At 38.5% G+C, this 20,583-nt stretch overlaps 1 protein-coding gene and 1 non-coding gene across 2 annotated transcripts; both read left to right on the forward strand.

Moving 5' to 3' along the window:
- The first annotated feature begins 3,939 nt into the window (after positions 1–3,939).
- TRNAE-CUC (transfer RNA glutamic acid (anticodon CUC)) lies at positions 3,940–4,012 on the forward strand. Its single transcript has one exon. It is a non-coding gene; the product is annotated as a tRNA-Glu (tRNA).
- A 6,279-nt stretch (positions 4,013–10,291) lies between these two features.
- On the forward strand, positions 10,292–19,505 carry LOC149836603 (ubiquitin-conjugating enzyme E2 36). The gene is made up of 8 exons (XM_090007050.1): positions 10,292–10,377; positions 10,565–10,592; positions 14,715–14,801; positions 18,043–18,101; positions 18,340–18,381; positions 18,472–18,545; positions 18,656–18,753; positions 19,212–19,505. Exons 1-8 carry the CDS (start codon positions 10,342–10,344, stop codon positions 19,247–19,249), a joined length of 462 nt encoding a protein of 153 aa, XP_089863176.1. The 5' UTR covers positions 10,292–10,341; the 3' UTR covers positions 19,250–19,505.
- The last annotated feature ends 1,078 nt before the right edge of the window (positions 19,506–20,583 follow it).

Below are 20,583 nucleotides of genomic sequence, written 5' to 3' on the forward strand. Positions count from 1 at the left end.
CTTCCCGCGAGACAAAGTTATGTGTGGCCCCGGAGTCTACCATTGCTGAAGTAGACTTTCCATTCATAATGACTTCTACGTACATAAGTTCTTTACTGACCTGCATGTTCTTAGCTGCGCAACTTCTAGCTGCGTTAATCGATCGCATGACCCCCATCCTTGGTTGCATAGTCTTAGTGTCACTGCATTCAGTATCGCTGCATTCTTCCTGTGCAGCATTGGCTTGCCCGTCGTCCTTTACAAGGCGCTTTGGGCATTGCCGGGCGATATGTCTATCACCACAGAACCAACATGTCACAACCGCACCCTTGTTGTTGTTGTTATGCTTTGTGTAGTTCTGTTTCTTTTCGGATTGATGGTGTGTCGACGCCTCACCTTTATCGTTGCGCTGCTCATCCTTCTTGCCTCCGTGGTCAGGCTTCTTCCCAACTTTGGTTGATGGGGTGAAAGGCTTGCGCTGAGTGTCAACTAAGCGCTCAACCGCCACATATGTATCTTCCAAAATACGGGGTTGCTCCTTTCCACTTCAGACTGTGCCCATGGTTGAAGTCCCACAATGAACCAGTTGAGCATGTCCTCTTCTGGCATGTTAGGTATCTCCAGCATAAGCTTCTGGAACGTTCTGACATAGTCTTGCAACGAACCAGTATGTTTGAGCTCACGAACCATCCGGTAAGCCTGTCTCTGCGCATTTCTTGGCATGAAGTAGTTGCGTAACTCTACTTTGAAGTCATCAAAGGTGTCTATCACACATTGACCCCTCTCCATGTCATTGCGCTTCCGCCTCCACCAAGCGATAGCATCACCATCAAGTAAGGCCGCTGTAGCCTTGATCATCATATCTTCGAGGGTCACATTCTGGATATCCAAGTAGTCTTCTACTTAGAACAAGAAGTTCTCAATGGCCTTGCTGTCACGAGAACCATTGAATTTTGTGGGTCTAGGTACATCAATCCTTGATGGTCTCTCACCATTTCCGCCATTTAGGGTCACCGTCCGTTGCAACGTACGGTTCCTCAACTCAAGATCGGTCACTGTAGTCGTCAATGAAGTGACCTGCCCCATTAGTAAGTTCACCTGCTCTTGCAGGCTCGCCACCACATCATTCAATCCATTGAATGATTCACATGCGCGTGAAATCGCTTCATCATGCGAAGTCACATCTTCCACCAGTTTGTTAACAGTTGCAGCCAACTCTTCTTGGCCCCGAGGTGAACCCATCTCCTCAGCTTCGGCAACTGCCTTGCCTTTGGTGTTGCGCAAGTGTTGATAAGGCGCCACGATGTCTTGCTCACAAATCGCAGCCTGTCGGCGTGTCTGTCAACACCGACTCTGGAGTCCCTTCCCCAGCACGAGAACGGGCTCTGGTACCACTTGTCACGGGCCTATTTTCTTCAATGGGCTAGCGTGGCGCGACGGTCCTTCCTTACCGCCGCAAGCCTACTCCTCAGCTCGCTTGCCGGTCGCGGAAGCTTGTAATCAGAGTGCAAGAGAGCAAGAGAGAATAGAGGGAGAGAAATTGCAATCACAAGAAGCAATCACAACGAGGGTGAACAAAAGAAAGCTCAACGCATTTAATTCATTCACAATTTTGCCCGCAGGCGATTACAGTTCAAGTATACGGGCTGCCCCTTTGGGGTATTGATTCACCTGAACCGGGCAGCTTACATCAGACTCAACAAAAGCAAAACAGACTCTAGCGCAACTGTACACTGTAAGTCACAAGGGAACAATGTTGATCCTTTTCATTAAACAAGAACTTTATATTTTCATGAATAAAATATTGAGGGAACAATCAATCATGTTTGATGGTTTGCGAACCAAACTGTTCAGAAAACACTGCGAGTACTCTACTGCAGTAATAACTGCAATGGTAAATCACACTTGTACATAACACGATAAACAGAGAAAATATCTCCATGATGCTACAAAAAGATAAAACTATGCAATGTAAGATATTGTACATGTTCCCATAAAATTTTTAAAATTATGCAGCATTATAAGTGTTGCTTTGCAAAAGACATTTGAAAAATAATTTTCTTAGGTGTTTTCGAAAGAAGATGCTAGCCAAAGCATGAATAGCTTTATCAATGAACTGGGTCTTGAAAGACAAGATGTGTCCATTCTTTTAATTCACCATATCTCTAATAATAATTGAGAATTGTTAAATCATGATAGAGATAACATGCATCATAACAAATGGTTCCTCAACACCAAGATGTATAAATGGTACTGCACATATATAGCAACAAGGAATTTGAAATACAACTCTTTACTGGTTGCAGAAAAAATAAATCTGGATGCAACTCACTAGATTAATCTTCTAGTTGCATAAAGGATGATACTAACTTCAAACCCTTGACATGAGTCAAGAAAAAGATAAAAGCACTTACCCCGAACAGTGTGTTCAATGTATGCAACAGTTATAACGTTCCAAGCAAAAGGTATAGTCCTACAAGTCACAATGATAACACAAAAATGATAAATAAATCATACAACAAAAGGATACCATCAAGATGTTCTAAGGATTTTGGTATTGGAGAAATAACATGTCAGATAAAATATAAATTCTCCACAACTGAATCACATCATATGTGTAAAAAAATGAAAAACAAGATCTTTTGGAAAACAGGAGAAACAAAGGCATGTTTTTCCAAGGGTGTCGAGCATATCCAAACCTCAAAAAGAAAACAAAATCTTTTAGAAAACAAGGAAAAAAAGGACTCCCAAGGTTGTGAAAAAACACCCAATTAACATTAAAGCATTAATCATAAGGGAAATTAAAAAACTACCGGAATACTTGAGTTAAATGGTAAACCTTAATCGAATTCTTCAAGGAAAGGCTTAAAAAACCAACAAACTGAGCCGATCAAAACAAGATAATGACATGAAGTTGAGAGAGCCCGAGCCCGAGCCCAAGAGAGAGAGAGGTGTACCCGTACCTGTAGTCTGTACTGGCCCAGAGTCTTCTTCTTCTTGCCCTAGCATGCGAGAGAGATGAGAACACAAACACAAATAAAAGGAAAAAAAAAACCCCTCCTTTCCCTCCTTTTATAGTCATTGACATTAGTCAACAACTTAAACAAAAAAGTTTTACCGACCTAGGCAGGCGGCGGCGCCTAGGCAAAAATGTAGCGCCCCACCGCCCAAACCGTATTGCCCAAGCGATGGGGCTGTGCTTAGGCTGCCTAGGCGCCACCTTTGACAACTAAGATAACGGGAACATAAACCAAACCCATATCAGACCTGGTAAAATACTAAACTTGTATACAATTTTGCATTAAAAAAATGTAAATCATGATCGGGACTCAGGTTGGGTATGAAATTTTATAAATCATACCTGGCTTCATTTGCTAATTGCTCCACACAGGACCCACTCAAAAGTTAATTGGACCCCTTTCATTGTTGCTAGACCCTGTCATACCTGAATTATTGGTACCTCTACATATTTCAATATAAATACATATTTGCATGTTTCACCCATTTCACACCAATTACCTAGAATCACCATTTCACAACCCACTGTGGACATTCCGTGTTAAATAACCATTGTAGGGTTGCAAATGGATTGGTTTGGTCAGACACAAATCTGACGCAATTTTTTTTGATACGGTCGATCAGATCTGGCATGATTCAGTCTGTATCTGATCCATTTGAACTCCTAATAACCAACCACAAGGAGCAGTTATCAACTTAGGGTGTTTTTGCAACACCGGAAAAAATTGTCAGAGATAAAAAAGTCCCCGGGGGCTCATGACTTTTTATCTCGGTTTTTTTTAGCAGTATAACTCCCTCAAAATGAAGAAAGCAGCAGGGGATATTATCCTGCATTTCAAGCACGCCCTTAGAGTGCGTCCTACGCTCCAAGCCTGAGATTAGTCAGCTAAGGATGCTAATCAAAGAAAATAATAATAAAAGAAACCAAACATTGTCATCGGGTCCGTTGTAGTCTAGTTGGTTAGGATACTCGGCTCTCACCCGAGAGACCCGGGTTCAAGTCCCGGCAACGGAACTTTTGTTTATTTTTTTTTAGTTTTGTTTCTTTTTGTAGTTATACCCGAACAAGCCACATTATAATGGGCGTCGTTTTTTTGGTAGAGTTTACCATTAACCATTACTCAATCACGTGTTTTTTTTTTTCAACTATGCCTTATAAGTAGGGGTGTCAACGGGCCTGGTTTACCTGGACCCGACCTGAACCAAATCTTATAAAGTCCAGGTATGGTGATAAATAATAAGACCCTATCTCGGGTTTTGACCTGAAGGTCAAATTAATTCGTGGATCCAGGTATAGGTTGTGAAATTTTATACCAGACCCAACCCGAGTTCCTATTAAGACCCACAAATTTTCAATGTAAAAATGATAAAAAAAAGTATGGTTTTACTAGGTAGGGTTCATGTAGTTTTTATCGGGTCTGGGTATGGTTTTTCTTATATTGAATCCAATTAAACCTAGTTCTGGACTCTATACCATACCCAAAAATCTGATCCAAGTCTAGTTCTACCTAGATCCAAACCAAACCCGACCCGAGTTCCGATTAAGACCCACAAATTTTCAATATAAAAATGATAAAAAATATGGTTTTACTAGGTATGGTTCATGTAGTTCTTATCGGGTCTGGGTATAGTTTTTCTTATAGTGAATCCGATTAAACCCAGTTCTGGACCTGATACCATACCCGAAAATTTGATCCAAGTCTAGTTCTACGTGGGTCTGAACCAAACCCGACCCGTTGACACCCACTTATAAGTGCGTGAGTTCGTGACGGTCGATAGAAGAGGGAAAAGTGTGTTGTTTATTATTGACATGACTTTCATGTCCTTAGCTACTTTTTCAACTTATTCTCAAATTCGTGACTCTCACAAGCTCTGCGTCGTTTTGAAATCTGACATAGTTCATGAAATAGCGTATTTTGATTAGAAACATCGAGGTTGAGATCTAGAACTTGGTCGCGTTTACCTGAGTTGGTGTCCTCAGAAGTTAGAAGGATATGATTGTCATTATCATATTATGTTGGAACAAATTGGACTACACGGCAATGATTGAAAAACATCAGGCAGATGCTTGACCTTACCCCTACGCACGTTAGCGTTATTCTGACGCTGGCTAGAGCAAATTAAATTACTGAAATACCCCTGTTTGATCATCCGCCCCTCCCTTTTTCCCGTGGACGATATGAAAATAGAAAATTATGACATGGCAGTGAAAAGCATTTCAGCATTATTAGAAAGGGGTTAATATCGGTGCTATTGAAGGTACGGAACTATTGATTATAAACCACCTCATTTTTTTTTTGTTGAGATGGGATCAGGTCAGATTGTGTAGGATTCTCCGTCAGAGCAACGCTGGATGCCGTTGATCTCAAGATGAATGGCATCCAAAACCTGTATGAATGGGATGGCCCCACTTTTTTTTTTTTTCTAATGGACGATATGGGAATGATTTAAAATGAACTTACAATGAGCTTATTTACTGTTTTGATGGGTGTCATTCATTTTTAACATGAATAACATTCAAGGATAGGAGCCTTTCGGTGATCCTCGCTTTATTTTTTTAGTATTTTTTTTTTAAGACTGGAACTTTATGGATGTGATCTACAAGGCTTATTTTAATAGAAAATAAGTTTTGAATGACATTGTATTTGTAAACAGATTTTTTAAGGAGCTTAGAAAAATCAAGGGCTCACAATGCACTAAAATTTCTTGACTTTAAAAAGCTCGTTTTTATATTGAATAACACGATCCAAGGTTTGATTCTTAGCAAAACAAAACTATGCGTAGAGATGACATTTCAAACATTTTATTGCTTAAAACAGGGAAAGAGAAAATGAAATGGCTATGGGTCATACAATCAAAGTGATCACAACTAATTGGATGCAAGATGCAAATTTATTGTAATTTTAACTAGAACAAAAATATTTGGTGCTTAAAGTGCAATTACAACTCTAATCTAATGAGGACTAAACTGTGTAACAAATATCGGGATTTATAAGAAATCTCCCGATAAATTGCCTGAAAGTTTAAAACGGCAATTTCTCGTGAGATTTTCAAACCGTGACAAATATCACAATATTTACTGTTTTAGCAGATATTTATCGCAAGATTTTCATTTTTAAATGTGTTATTTATATTTTCTTATATTTTATATATATATATATATTTTATTTATTTGTTATTTCCGAGATTTTGTCGAAAAAACATGAGATTTATGAAAAATTTCAAAATCTCCCGAGATTTTGCCGTTTTTAACTTTTGTCACTATGGGACTACAATATAGAAAATTAGAAACTAAGCAAATTTAAAACACATTTTAAAGATAAAATAGCCTAATTAGCAAACTGACTGCCACAAAGATCAAAGAAGTACATCTGATGCTTGTATTGCTAAAAGGAACAAGTCTATGTTTGGAAGACTTAAACCTGAGGTGTTTTGCAGCTTTCCCAACATTCTCTTGTTGCTTGGGAGAAGCAGTGTTGCCAAAACACTGTTGGGATTGGAGTTGACAACCCCAACACCACGTCTCAACACCATTCATACAGGAGGATGTTTTTGGCAACTCCATCCCCTATACCATATTTGGTTAAAACCTAGGGGTGTCAACGGGTCGGATGTAACCTGATATCTGACCCAAATTTGAATCCAAATAATTGGTTTCCGTAGCTAAATCTGGATCCGATTAAAAATCAGATTTGGATCCGGTATTAATTTTATGTTGAAATCAGATTCCAAACCCGATTAAGTGTAAATATTGAGTTTTAGACTAGTCAGACCTGGATTCAGTTTTATCTTTTTTCATCTGACTCTGAATCCGATTAGGTTGGATCCAATTCGGTTTTAGCTTTTTCCATCCTAATCCAACCCGTTGACATCCCTAGTAAAACCATTGTTTGACAACAAATGAAAATATTAATATTTTTGTCCAATAAGATACTAAAATGGAGTTTTCTTTTAACTATATTTTGTTTGTTAAAGCATTTTCATTTAAAATGCCATGTGTTGAAGCATGTAAGAATCCCACAATGGTTTGTCACCTGACGTGGGATGATCATGATTCAAACCCACTGGGCTGTTCCTTGCCAAAAGATTGAAGATGGGTGTACCTTTAGATGGTTGGAGACAATGTGACAAATATTGCGAGATTTACGAAAATCTTGCGAGAAATTGCCTGAGAGTTTAAAACGACAATTTCTCACGAGAATTTCAAAATATCATGAAATTTTGGCAAAACATAAATATCACGATTTAAACATGATATTTACATTTTAAATGACTATTTATCATGAAAAAACAGTATGGCTTTTACATTTAAACATTTTTTTATTTATATTTTTCTTATAAAACTTTTTTGTTTATATTTTAATTTATTTTTTATTACCATATTTTTGCTGAAAAAATGTGAGATTTTCAAAAAAAAAAAAAACTCGTGAGTTTTTGACTGCCAAAAAACAACCTTACTAACCGGAGGCCTACTAATGTGCAGTCAGTCGGATTGGATAGAAAGGTGAGGGAAGGTTCACTTAAGTGCAAATAAGAATGAGGAAAAGGGACCAAAGGGGGCTCAGCTTGTCTGGTAGGAGCAATTCGTGGCTTAAAAAATAAGGAAATGAAATTCGTGGCTCCTTGCAAGTAAGTAAGGGCCTGTTTGGAATCTTGGAGCTGGGACGGGCATTTATGCATTTGGTGGTTCCGAGGTAAAATCTTGATCAAACTACCTTGGTGGTCCTATTTGAAACAAACACACAAAAAAAGTAAAAGTTTTGCATTGCAAGTGTAGGGCCTAGTCTGGGAAAGTCGTGCCCTTTTGGAATGAAGAACCTTCCCTTTCTTGGGAATGAAACAAACGGCCCCTTTTTGCACGAAGGACTTTCCTTTTCATGGGAATGAAACAAACGGATCCTAAGAATGCATCTCTTAAAGTGGAAAAATGATGGGAAAATGCGAGTGAAAAGAAAGAGGTAGGGCTTTTCCATTTGTTTCAAATGAGAGAAATTTTTACATGATAAGAAAACAAAAGCTTGAGACAAGAGAAGATGAGATACTACTACTTTCACAAGTTTCAAAGCAAAAACAATTTATTTCGTAGCTTTATTGACTTAAAAATATATAAAATACTTGGGTCAGGACGGGTACCCAGCAAAAAGGTCAGATCGAATGGGGGTACCCTGCAAAAATCATGACCCAAACCTGACTCGCATATTGCTCAGGTTGAGTTATTCGGGTCAACACTTTACACGCTCATATCCAAAAATTTGGGTTGGATCATGTCTAGTACCTGATCCATGCAAGGCCGTTCACAGCCCTACACCGTAGTCACAAAAATATTTCATTGGTATGCCTGTGAACATAAAAGTATATGATTGATGCCTTGCTCAAGATTTAACGAAATCAACAAAAAAGAAGGAACAAAACATTGATTATGTTCGTTCTATAACAATTGTACCATGTTCAACATTTGTTTGGACTGTAGTCGAATATTGTGTTCCAAATGTCCGTTGTTTGATAAAGATACGCAGACAACAACTTGCACAAACATTTGTATCGTATGACCCGGTTCACCCACAATTTTACATGTTTATTAACGTCATTTTGGATCATATGATCCGATTAGTGTGCTATATGTGTAAACATCCAGTGTGTATCCTTTCTTTTCCATAGTATACATCAAGTTGAAAGCCTCATCCATATTTCTAACCATATAATACCCAGCTATCATTGTGTGAAGTATAATTTGATTAGAATTAATGCCCTTCCTTTGCATCTCACCAAGGACTGAGAAGGCTGCCTCCATCTGTCCTAGCTTACACAGATCATTGATCAATGCACCATAAGTATAAGCATTTGGTGTCAAGCCTGCCTCTATACTCTCATCAAGGAGAACACATGCTTTCTTGATGTTCCCACACTTACAATTCTCATTGATCATTTTATAGACATAGACACCCCCAACCATGACCCTGTTCTTCATCTCATCAGACAACTCATCAGCTCTATCGATCTTGCCAGAATTGCACAGCCCATTGATAATATAATCAAGCACTTGGTAGGCACTTACATCCTACTTCCTACTGAATAACCAAATTACACTTCTCAATTGCAAAACCAACCACAAAAAACTTAAATTTCAGGACATCACACCACAAACACATTCACGAAAAACTTAAACAAAATGAAGATAGTAAACGCAATTATCATCCCAAAAAGATCCAAATACTACTCGGTCAAACCTATCGAAACGCAACAAGCAACAAAAGGAGCAAGAATCAGAACAAATGGCAACCAATCTCAAATACCAAAAAAAAAAAACCTTAATCTAACAAGATTAATAAAAAAAAAAATGCAAACACGATCAAAAGCCCTTACTGCACCATCCAAAAAAAACCGACTGGTACCATCCAAAACTGGGAAAGAAAAAAGAAAAAGCAAACCATCTAGGCGCAATCAATAGATTCCTACAGAATAAACCTCAAAACAATTAACTACATCAAAATAGAGAGTCTGAAATAGGATTTTGAAGAAGAAAAGTGGGAGAATGATAATCGGAAGAAAATGAAGAATAAAAAAATAGGGAGAAAACAATGTGACCTCTTTATGATCGATTCAACTAATAACCCAAACAGAGGAAGCGAAGCGTGAACTCTCACAGAGAGAAAACGGGAGAAAAAAATCGATCTGAGTCTGCTACAACTGACCGATGAGCCCGCTCGAAGAGGGATTGACCAGAAAGTCGTGAGAGAGATGGATGGATGGCTGGGAGGCGCATCAAAAGGGCACTGAAAGCCGTTGTGGAGATCTGTATCTCGCTGCGGGCGGAAACTCAGCAGCTACTTCGAGCCATCGCCACCGCCACAGCCATCATGGCTTCCGCCCCTCTGCCCACTGCACAAGGAAGAGAGAGAGGTCGGTCTTGCTCGTCGAAAAACAAATTTTTTTTTTTTAAATATATTTCTCCCGTTCCTGTAATTTTTGTAACAGGGAGAGGGGTAGAACAATTTTAACATGTTTTTATGAACCGCTAGGGACCGTATTCTGCACGTTCGCAGCCTCCAATGTTTACTACAAACTGTAGTCTTTTGGCCTTTTTGTCCCGCGCGACGTGCGGGACGCGCCATCAAGGCCATTCTCTCGTCGCACAGTAAAAAAAAAAAAAAAGAGATCTGAGAAGCAATATTTGAACCCCATGCCAAAAGCATAAAACAGAGATATTTTAGTAATAAAGTAGAAAGATCACTGCCCTTGCGTAATTGGACCACCTCCTGCTTTTAACTTTATAAGAATGACTCTCCCCTTCTTTGCATCTCGTGAACTCTCTCTCTCTCTCTCTCTCTCTCTAATTCTCCAGAGATGGCCAACAGCAATCTACCTCGAAGGATCATCAAGGTAACGATCGAACCCTCTTTTCTTCCTTCCTACTCTTCATCTTCTTCCTTTTGATGGAAATTACACTAGAGAATTTCGATCTTTTCTCGTTCGATTCCGCCCCGATCCTTCGATTCTGTGGGTTTCTAGGGTTTGATTTTGGGGTTGGCGTTCTTCTGATCGGTTGTGTTTTGTTTTTCCTCTGCAGGAAACTCAGCGTCTGCTCAGCGAACCAGGTACTTTCCGTGCTTCGATTGGAAAATATCGGTGTGGGTTGGTGGGATTGATCGCGGTTTTTTGACTTTTCTTGTCTTGAATGTCGGATTTTTAAATCCGATCAGACTGTGACGCGATTTTCTTCTTTTTTTTTTGTTCCATTCTGGCGTTAGGGTTTTATTGTTTGTTCGGGAAACTAAGGTTTGCGTTTTTCTTGTTTCCCTTTTTGGCCTCCTTAAGTAGACTGTCTTGATGAATTTATGTGGTTACTGTCTCTTAGACTTTGAATTATTGCTTGATTATAAGTTTATCTCCGGATTGTGCTATGATTTAAGGTCTCTCTCTCTCTCTCTCTTATTGTGGTTGTGTTAAGGCTTGCTGCTGCTGCTGTTGTTGTTGTTGTTGTTGTTATTGTTGATGATGATGATGATGTGTGTGTGTGTGTGTGTATATATATATATATATATGTATGCGGATGCTGTCAGCATAGTCCTTTTGCTAGGAATCGGACTGTTGGATCATGTTTTTTCAACAAAAAACATGAAGTTTGAATGCCTGAATATTTACGAAAATTCTGAGCCGTCAATTTTCAAGCCCTGAAAAATCCTACTTATGCATCTCAATCAGATGATTGAAGAGCTGGTCCCTTTAAAACCAATACCTAAGATCGCATCTGTACATTCTGATTTAAGAAAAAAGACAAAAAAAACCATGAAAATCTTGGTTCACATTGTAGTTCTCATGTTTTTGTGGGCCTATATATATATATATATATATAGTTAGTTAGTTAGTTAGTTTCTTAGTCACAGATATAGGTGATATTTTGAAAATACAGCTATGATATCACTATAAATTCATAAAACTATATTAAAGGCAAAATATCGTGATATTTTGAAAATGGCAGAAATTTATATATATCATGATATTATCGCCATAATATCACGGTAACATCACATTATTATTATCAATTACTTCTTACCTTTTTACTTGTTTTCTGTATCTTAAGTATGTTTTTCTTCTTTCTTTTTATATTTTTCACTTATTTCTTTGATTACATGTGTATTTTATTATCTAAACATGTTATTTTCTTACTTATTTCTGCTATTTTTATTTTTTTAACTTTTTAAGCCCTGAGTTTTTCCTGAGATTTATCAATTAAACCTATGTTATCAGGAGAAATTGCCTTGCCGAGATATGGCTGAGACTGATATTGTGACTACTGACTACGTTTAGTTTATGTAGTAGAAAAAGTTATCAGTTTAGGTACTTGCCTGTTTAGATGTGTTTTTTGATATCTGATCATACTGCACTTGAACTTTATGATAAAAAAGTCATATTTTTTGTAAAGTAAATCAAGAATGATAAACACATCTGGAGTTTCATATTAAGCGAAAAACACTTGCAACTATGCTTTTTGGTGCTGGTTCGGATGGTTAGGCTATTAAATTGGTAAGGACTTCCAGATTTCAGTGCCAAGTGGTCTGAAAACTGGTGTTTGTGGCCCTCTCCAACATGTGCAATGCTGCGGACGCTTGCCTTGGCCCGGACGTGTATGCAGTGTTGCAGTTGTTCCCATTACTCAATGTTGACAAATAAAAGTGAAGATTTCTCCTTTGTTCTGTCAGAGAACTGTATAGCTTGAAAACAGGCATGAATGGCATTGCCACCAACGCGCTTGTGGCCTTCTGCCTCATTGGTGGTGAAATCATGGAAGAAAAAGGGAAAGGAGGAATATCAGGAGATTACAAGCATCTCCCAGGTTTATGATTGCTGTTTTCATGTCAGTTTTAGCCTTTTAGGCTGTTGATGTGAACTTACATGTTGACAAGATGGTTTTGTATGCATACATGCACTGAACATCTACACTCGAAACACAAACCGCCCTCCTTTCCCAACATCATTTTCAGGATTATGGCATTTGTTTTAATTATGGTGATAATGATATAAAGTTCTATATTGGAAAATATACGTTGTTATTGTTATTTTTACTAGCATCTTATAAGATATGATGATGTTGATGTTACTAATTTGGACATAATGTACATGTATTGCAGCTACTGTTTAAAAATTTATTTTATTGGTTTGGTAGGTTCCTACAATGAAATATTTTGATGGTTAAGGATGTTCTTTCTTATTCCTTATAGATGTCAAAGATGCATTTCGTCTTGGCTTGTGTCATCTCTGTGATGCAAGAGTGTGCGCTAAGGCTTATGTGTCATTGGATATTGAGTCTTACAGTGGCTTTCCCTTGTCATTTTTTTTTTCTGGTTTAAATTTTATTCTTGTATAACATCTCTGTTCCTTTTCTAAGGCACATTTTATTTTGTAGGTCTGTGGGTTCTGTTAACAAAGAATATAAAATAAGCTCCAAAATACTATCAGATGATAATGTGTGGTGTCCTCAAATTTGATATTTTATGAACACATTATTATTTATTCATGAGCCTTATGGCTTATTGCATCAAGGCTTATGATACACAATTTACAAATCTGACCAACAGTTCACATTCGCTACAAGATGATGGGGTGCATTTGTTGGAGATCTGTAGGTTACGGTCGAATGTGGTAATTTGATTGGTAACAAAGTATCTTATTTAAGGGGTTTTCGATTCAAGTCCAGTAGGAGGTTATCCCTCAAGTCTTAGCTTGGAAAGCAGACTTTTAATAGTTTTGGCTTGCCACACAAAGGTATACAGCAACTGGTATAGAAGAGTGTAGTGATGCGATTGATGGTACTAGGAGAAAGGGGAGCTCATTGAAACTTGGTGGTTACAGTAAGTAGAGACATGAAATGATTTGGAGTTCTACTTGAAAGGAGTGGCTTGCTTATGCGTTGTGAGTTTTTTTTTTTTGGTGTGAAATTTAGGTTATAGATTGTGCTCTGAGCAGTCAAATGCACTAGATGTTTGACCCTTAGGTGCTGGGCAGTGCCTAGGTGAGCACCTAAGCATTTAATACAATAACTAAAAACTATATAAAGATTTCATAAAAAGAAGAAAATAGATATGATAAATTTTAATATTATTAAAAAAAGTACTAAAACATGATTATCATGTTTTAAAATTATAAAACATAGATCACAATACTATTGTAGGTGCCCGCACCTAGATACTGTTAGGCACTAGGCCTGCGTCTAGGTCGCCTGGGTGTTATCTTAGCTACTAAGATTGCAGTTGCTAGCATTTTGTTGGAAATTCAATCTTGATCATGTGATTTTAACCTTTTCTGGTATTAATGCTTAAATGGATATTGTGTATAGACTTTATTTTATTTTGTACAGGTAAAAATATTTTCAAGCTAAGGCTTTGTTTGTTTCATGCTACAATTGGTTCAAACTTTACTAATGATTATACTTGGTGGTCAAAACATGGTCATGGCTATGTGCATCGATATTTTTTATCACATGCTGCATAACTTAAGTTCTTTACGATTTATGCGTCCTCTAGAGTTATGAGAGCTACAGCAATGACTTTGCTTCAACTACATATGCATCTACATGTGTTGTGGTCAGGGGATGTGGATCTCCAGGTGCCCAAAAGCTGTGGTATGTTAGCTTAGGATTGCTTGTATAATAGAAGCTCTAGTATGATGGGGTAGTCTAGGTCCTGGAATTTAGGTTTCGGTCACTGGTTAACTATGTCACAGGGACTCGGCCAACTGGGTGCCACACCCGCGCCGACGCGACGCGGGTGCGCATGAGGGTGCAGCACCCGGTGTGGTCAACCTGACCCTGGGTGCGTTGACCGCACCCATGTGACATAGCTGGTTAACTATTTGGTCCTTTGTGTTCGAACTCTAACAAAATAACTGGGACTGTTACAAAATAGTTGCTTTATCAAATCGACCTGTGTGTTGGTATTGAATGGTTTTCTTTGTTTTTGCAACTTTCCCGTGCTGTAATTGTTGATGCTGGTGTTATTGATGATAACTAGGTTCTGAGTTCATTCTTGTACCTTTTTCATGAGATTTTTCATTTTATAAATGGAGAAAAAGAGAATTTGTGTTTAATATGCTGTTTGAGCCTGAGATTTTTGTTGAAGAAATTCTTTGTTTTTATATGTTGAATCTGCATGGTAATTTATATATTTTGCCCAAATCGTGTATATAATTTAATTAGTCTGGTTTTCATTGTTTAAATACAGCACCAGGCATTAGTGCTTCCCCTTCTGAAGACAATATGAGATATTTTAATGTGATGATCCTTGGTCCAACCCAATCTCCTTATGAAGGTATTCTGGGAATTTGTATTCTTGTGCTAACATATTTCCAGCAAATTATTTCTCTTAAGCGGTTACACTTTGTCCATTAATTTATGTAGCTGGTTCTGTAGATGTCTGTCAGTGGAAATGATTTTATTTGATTCCTGCTTCCAGATATGAGTACTATAGTATCCCATGAAACTTCTTCCTCTAAGAAAAGAGATGACATAGCATGTTACTGCCGTTGGTTGCTATCTTTTCTCCGATGTACAATGACTTGATGAAGCCTTACTTTTTAAACTGTTATCGGTATTTTTTCTGTTGCACTTGAGATGGTTCATTTGTTTCTCAACAGTATACAAATCAACATCTGCCTCTTGTTCAATGCCTACTCATTGTGAGACATGAAGTAATGACCTTCCTGTTCTATACTACAATTTCAAGTCATGCAATTTTGATTCCTTGCCAACTGAAAGAATGAATGGAGGAAGGATGCAGTGGTCAAAATAATTTTCCTCATCTTCCTTTCATTGTTTACTCTGTTTTTTTTTTTCAAAATGATAGGGGAGAGTCACAATTCCTACCCTTGCCACCCATGAGTGCACCTCCTCTGAGCGGTTGACATTCAGGGGTTGAGGAACGCTTGCAATCTGTTAGTCTTTAGAGTAGAATTTTGAGGGGTTTGTTCACAATCAAGTTGGAACATAGGATGAAGAAGGGGCCACTCTTTTCTCCTTGGAATTGACTGTAGGCCTCTTCATGGAGGTAAACAGAATGACTGCATGACTTGCCCACACTAAATGATGGCGTGCACTGATATCTTATCTTTGCCGAAAGATGATTTGGGGGTTTCAAAATGGAGCTTCTGTTTGAACCTAAGGTTATTTGGTCTCAAAAGAGGAACTATTTGAGCAGTTCTTGCACGGATGCATTATTGCAGTGCTTAGTGTTAAGATTGATAGGTGTGATTCAATGCAAGGTCTCTGTCGCAAATGGAATATAGACACAATGGTTTGTGTCCATTCACCTTTTTCCTTTTCATTTTCCTGTAATATAGAATTAGAGCCTGTCCTATAGTAGCTCCTCAGGCTAACTCAATCAGGAATAGTTCAAGGTTTGGGGAGTGAGGGTATCTGTTCATTGTTATGAATTTAAATGGTGTTTTGGTAAGTTTTGTTTGTCTAATCCATGGTTAACCTCAGCTAAAGGAATAGATGTGCTGTTAGGTCCTTATTTGACAATTTATTTGAAAAGTTGGGTTGTTTTCAAGAACTGTCTGAAAGATGGGTTTGTATCTGGAGTATTATGCAAATATAGGTCTCTAAATGAAAATTACATACACATGCACACACATACACACACTTGCATGCATGAGTGCAACTTCAGTGTCTTTTTACACCTATACCATTCTTATTTGTTCTCTTTAAGCTTTCTTTTGGCCTTATTTCAGTGCATGGAATGTTTCATGTTGGAAAAAGAAAGTGTGGTCCATTGCCTTTGGTGAACCTGGGGATTTACACTTTCCAATCAATATATTTTTGCTATTCTTTACATTCACTCTCTGGTCCATCTAGTTTGTTTGTAAAAGCTCTGTACAAGCAGTAATCTATATAGGTTAAGTGCTATGTCACAGGGATTCGGCCAGACAGGTGCCGCACCCACATTGACGCGATGCGACGCGGGTGCCGCACCCGGTGCGGTCAACACGACCCTGGGTGCGGTCAACGCACCAGGGTCATTTTGGTCCATTTTGGATTTTTTTTTTTAATTTTTGCCCTATGAAATGGGCTGCAGACTTAAAATAAAGTAGAACAAAACTGAATCTTGAAATCCAAAGAGACATACACAGGTATAACCTGTGAATTTCAAGAAAATTGAGGACGAGATCAAATCATGAATTCTCTAAAGTGCATAAAAGTCTCTTTTCCACATACGGACCCTGCTTATACCCATAAAACAGGTTCGACCATATGTCAAATCCATCGAGACCTTGTCAACTTAAAGAACTACACCCCCCCCCCCCCTTTCTATCATACCTTTACAATAGACATCCGAAACCCCCAAATCATAGATTTGGGGTTTTCGGATTAGGGTTGACAGAAACCCCCAAGCTCGGATTTCGTAGCTGCCGAAACCCCCAGCTCACAAGTTTGGGTTTTCCGGCAGCTGAGAACCCGAAAAGAAACTCTGTGCCGTTCGGGTTAGGGCTTCTCCCGTAACCCACCTCAACATGACCGAACACATTCAATACCCAACAAAAAAATTTACAGAGATCGTACCCGTTCCGGCGAAGAGGAGGAGAGACTGCCGCGGTTGGGGAGGTCACCAGTGTCGATTGCTCCACCGTCGAGAGAGAGAGAGAGAGAGAGAGAGAGGGTGGCCCCCAGAAAGGAAGGGAATCAGTTACCCCGGCGGCTGCTCAATCCCCCGCCACCAGCCTTTTTCGCTTGCTGCGTTAGGGTTCAGAAATGAGCCCTAACGCAGTTCTATCGAGTATGGTTTTTTTTTTTCTATTACTTAACGCACGGGGTGTACAAGGCGTGGATCGATCGGGTCTGTGACCCGTGATCCATCCGTGGTTTGGATCCGCGACTCAACGGCTGTTTGGGTCTGCAGGTTGGATCCATATGGGTCCAACTGTGGATCCAAATATATTTTATTTATTATTTTATTTTTCTAATACATGTGTATGATATTATATATATATGGACCCGCGCCGGGGGGAACCCCTGGACCCCCCTTCTCTCTCTCTCTCTCTCTCTCTCTATATATATATATATATATATATATATATATATATATATATATATATATATATATATATATTACCTTACCTCCACACCCGCACCCATGTGACATAGGTTAAGTGCATCAGTTGCTTGATTGCCGTAGGGTTTATGTCACATGGGTGCAGGGGTGCAGCAAAAATATAAAAAATTATATATATATATATATATATATATATATATATATATATATATATATATATATAGTCCAAAAGTTGGACATAAATGACCCTGGGTGCGTTGACTGCACCCAGGGTCAGGTTGATCGCATCGGGTGCGGGTGCGACACCTAGTTGTAGAATCCCTGTGACATATAGGGCAAAAAAAATTCCTGGCAATTTTTTTTTAAGTCCGGAAATTGGACCAAAATGACCCTGGGTGCGTTGACCGCACCCTGCTAGCCGAATCCCTGTATCATATTTATAAGTTTTTCATGTAAAATGATGCTTACCAATTTTTACTTTTGTACATTTTTTATTGCCTAGGTGGTGTTTTCAAGTTGGAATTGTTCTTACCAGAAGAGTATCCTATGGCAGCCCCTAAGGTATGAAAATTGCACAGGGGTTTTAATAGATAAACTCTAGCTGTCTGATTTATTTATTTCTATTGCTGGATGTTTTTTCTTAATTGCCTGTTTTTCTTTTGTTGCTTTAACGTTTTGCCTTTGAATGCTAGAAATAGTAGTGTGTGAGAGATGGAATATTTAGATTTGAAGGCTAGAAATACTATTTTGCTGCAATCATTGTGTTTCTTTGCACTCTTTAAGAGTTCTGCTTACACAGGTTCGATTTCTCACCAAGATATACCACCCAAATATTGACAAGGCAAGCAGTTTCTTTTCATTTTTCAGTAATACAGGTGTTTGTAAGTTAAATCTCCTGTTCCTGTGAAAAGAAAAGGTTTGTTGTTTGCAGCTTGGGCGGATATGTTTAGATATCCTGAAAGACAAATGGAGCCCAGCCTTGCAGATACGAACCGTGTTGTTGAGGTTATTCCTTCCTGCTGATACCTTCCAAGTTTCAACATAGGCATTATCATATCAAAATGCAAGAATACAACAATCATCACTTTATTTATCAGTCTTTTTGTTTCTCTCAGTATTCAGGCATTGTTGAGCGCTCCTAACCCTGATGATCCACTGTCTGACAACATTGCCAAGCACTGGAAAACAAATGAAGCAGAAGCCGTGGAAACAGGTAACTGTTGGATGCGTTCGTTAATATGTGCCCTTCTTTTCTGGCTTTGTTTTATGTGTCTTTGAAGTTGGCTAGTAGAGTGTAGTCGCTCTGTGATGTCCATTTCATTTTGCTTTACAGGATAAAGTTGGCATGGTTTATTTATGTTACATAACCTTTTAAAGTGGAATCTGACCTGATTGGACCTGAATGCTTGTCGAATTGATATATACTCTAATTGCATCAAGGCCCAGGGGTTTAGATTTCAGAACCCGTTTGTGATCCAACTGATCAGGTAGTCGGGGTAATGTTGGGTCACACCAAACCTAGCATGTCACCTTCCATAATCAGCTCCTGGTTATATGTTTTGTCCATGGTGCACACATGCAACCATAGGAACACACATCGTGTGTGCACCGACACATGCTTGCATATAAAGACATGATATGCTTATAAGAATTGGTTTTTCTTGCATGCAGCAAAGGAGTGGACCCGCCTATATGCCAGTGGAGCATGAGAGACTCGTGTAGCAGATGGTGCATTGAATAATATCTTAAGATTTACTTATCTGCTGTGTATTTTCTTGCTCGAGGGAAAGGGTGTGGTGAAGGGGGAATAGTTGAAAAAGATGCTTTCTGTTGGTTGAATTGTGAAGATTAAACCGTCAAAATGTTATCTAATCGGGCTTTTGTTCTCCAATACTTTTGTTACTGAGAAGGGATTTCTGTATGTTAAAAGTTAAGGGGGTCTCTCTTTTCCTTCCCTGATGGTAACTATTCTTCTTATTTCTGAATTGCCTTCACCTAAGCCCGATGCTGTAGAGTAGGGTTTCCTTTTTTTTTTTTAATAGATAAGGTGGGGTTAGGGAGATCCCCACCGCTTGGAAATCAGTATAGTTACAGCATTATTCAAGACATTACTCGAAACCGATCTTGTAGAGGTTTATCTTTCGTGGGCTTACTTTAACCATTACTGCCCAAGCTATCTAGATTCCTGGACGTAAGATTCTTCTCCAAGGTACAAACAGAAGACCTAATTACTATTTTATTTAGGGGGCATTTTGTTTCAGGCTCTTCTCTTTCATAGGAAAGGAGATATCTTTCTTGAGGGGTGAAACGACCATCTCCATGGAAACCATGTGGTCGACCTTACATAATAAATGCAACAAGGCAACTTTCTTATCAAAATGGTTTTGCACCTCCGCAGGGAAGCACTTTCCCTCCTAAATATATCTCTCAAAGTGGTTTCCCTCGAGTGAAGGTAACAAATGCCTCTAGGGATTTGAAATTCAAAGTTAATCTGGGCCAAATTGGGTGTTTTGCTCATCGAGTCACTGATTACAAGCTTATTTTGATAGTGATTGCTTGTTGCCTACATGTCTAAATCAAGCTGGCCAATATTATGTTATGCTTACGCGTTTCAAGGAAATTATCGAAACATCACCTGATTTATGGATACTAGACGCAAACAGCCTGTTCTAGGCTTTTGAACAATGGTCTATGTGCTAGGGATCACACCTTGGATTGTGTTTTTCTGACATAAAGCATGATTTTCTGAATCATAAAGTTTTGGTATTGGGCCATTGACTCGTGAAGCTCTTGAAAACCTGTACACACATCACAATCATGATCTGAAATTCATTTTCTACTAAAGAAACCATTAGTCTATATCTGTAGGGTTAGGTTAAAAGAAAACTTAAATATAAGAGTACGATAGGACTTTGAAGTTTGAATCTAGCTTTTGATATATTTTTCTTACTGGAAATTTAAATGTGCTGAAAGAAAAAACCACTAAATAGGAAAGCATGAGAGAAAAAGAAACAAGACCAAGAACCTTGCGAGATATTCAACA

The sequence above is a fragment of the Nuphar pumila genome, chromosome 5, assembly GCF_984573655.1.
Source record: "Nuphar pumila chromosome 5, dmNupPumi1.hap1.1, whole genome shotgun sequence".
NCBI lineage: Eukaryota > Viridiplantae > Streptophyta > Magnoliopsida > Nymphaeales > Nymphaeaceae > Nuphar > Nuphar pumila.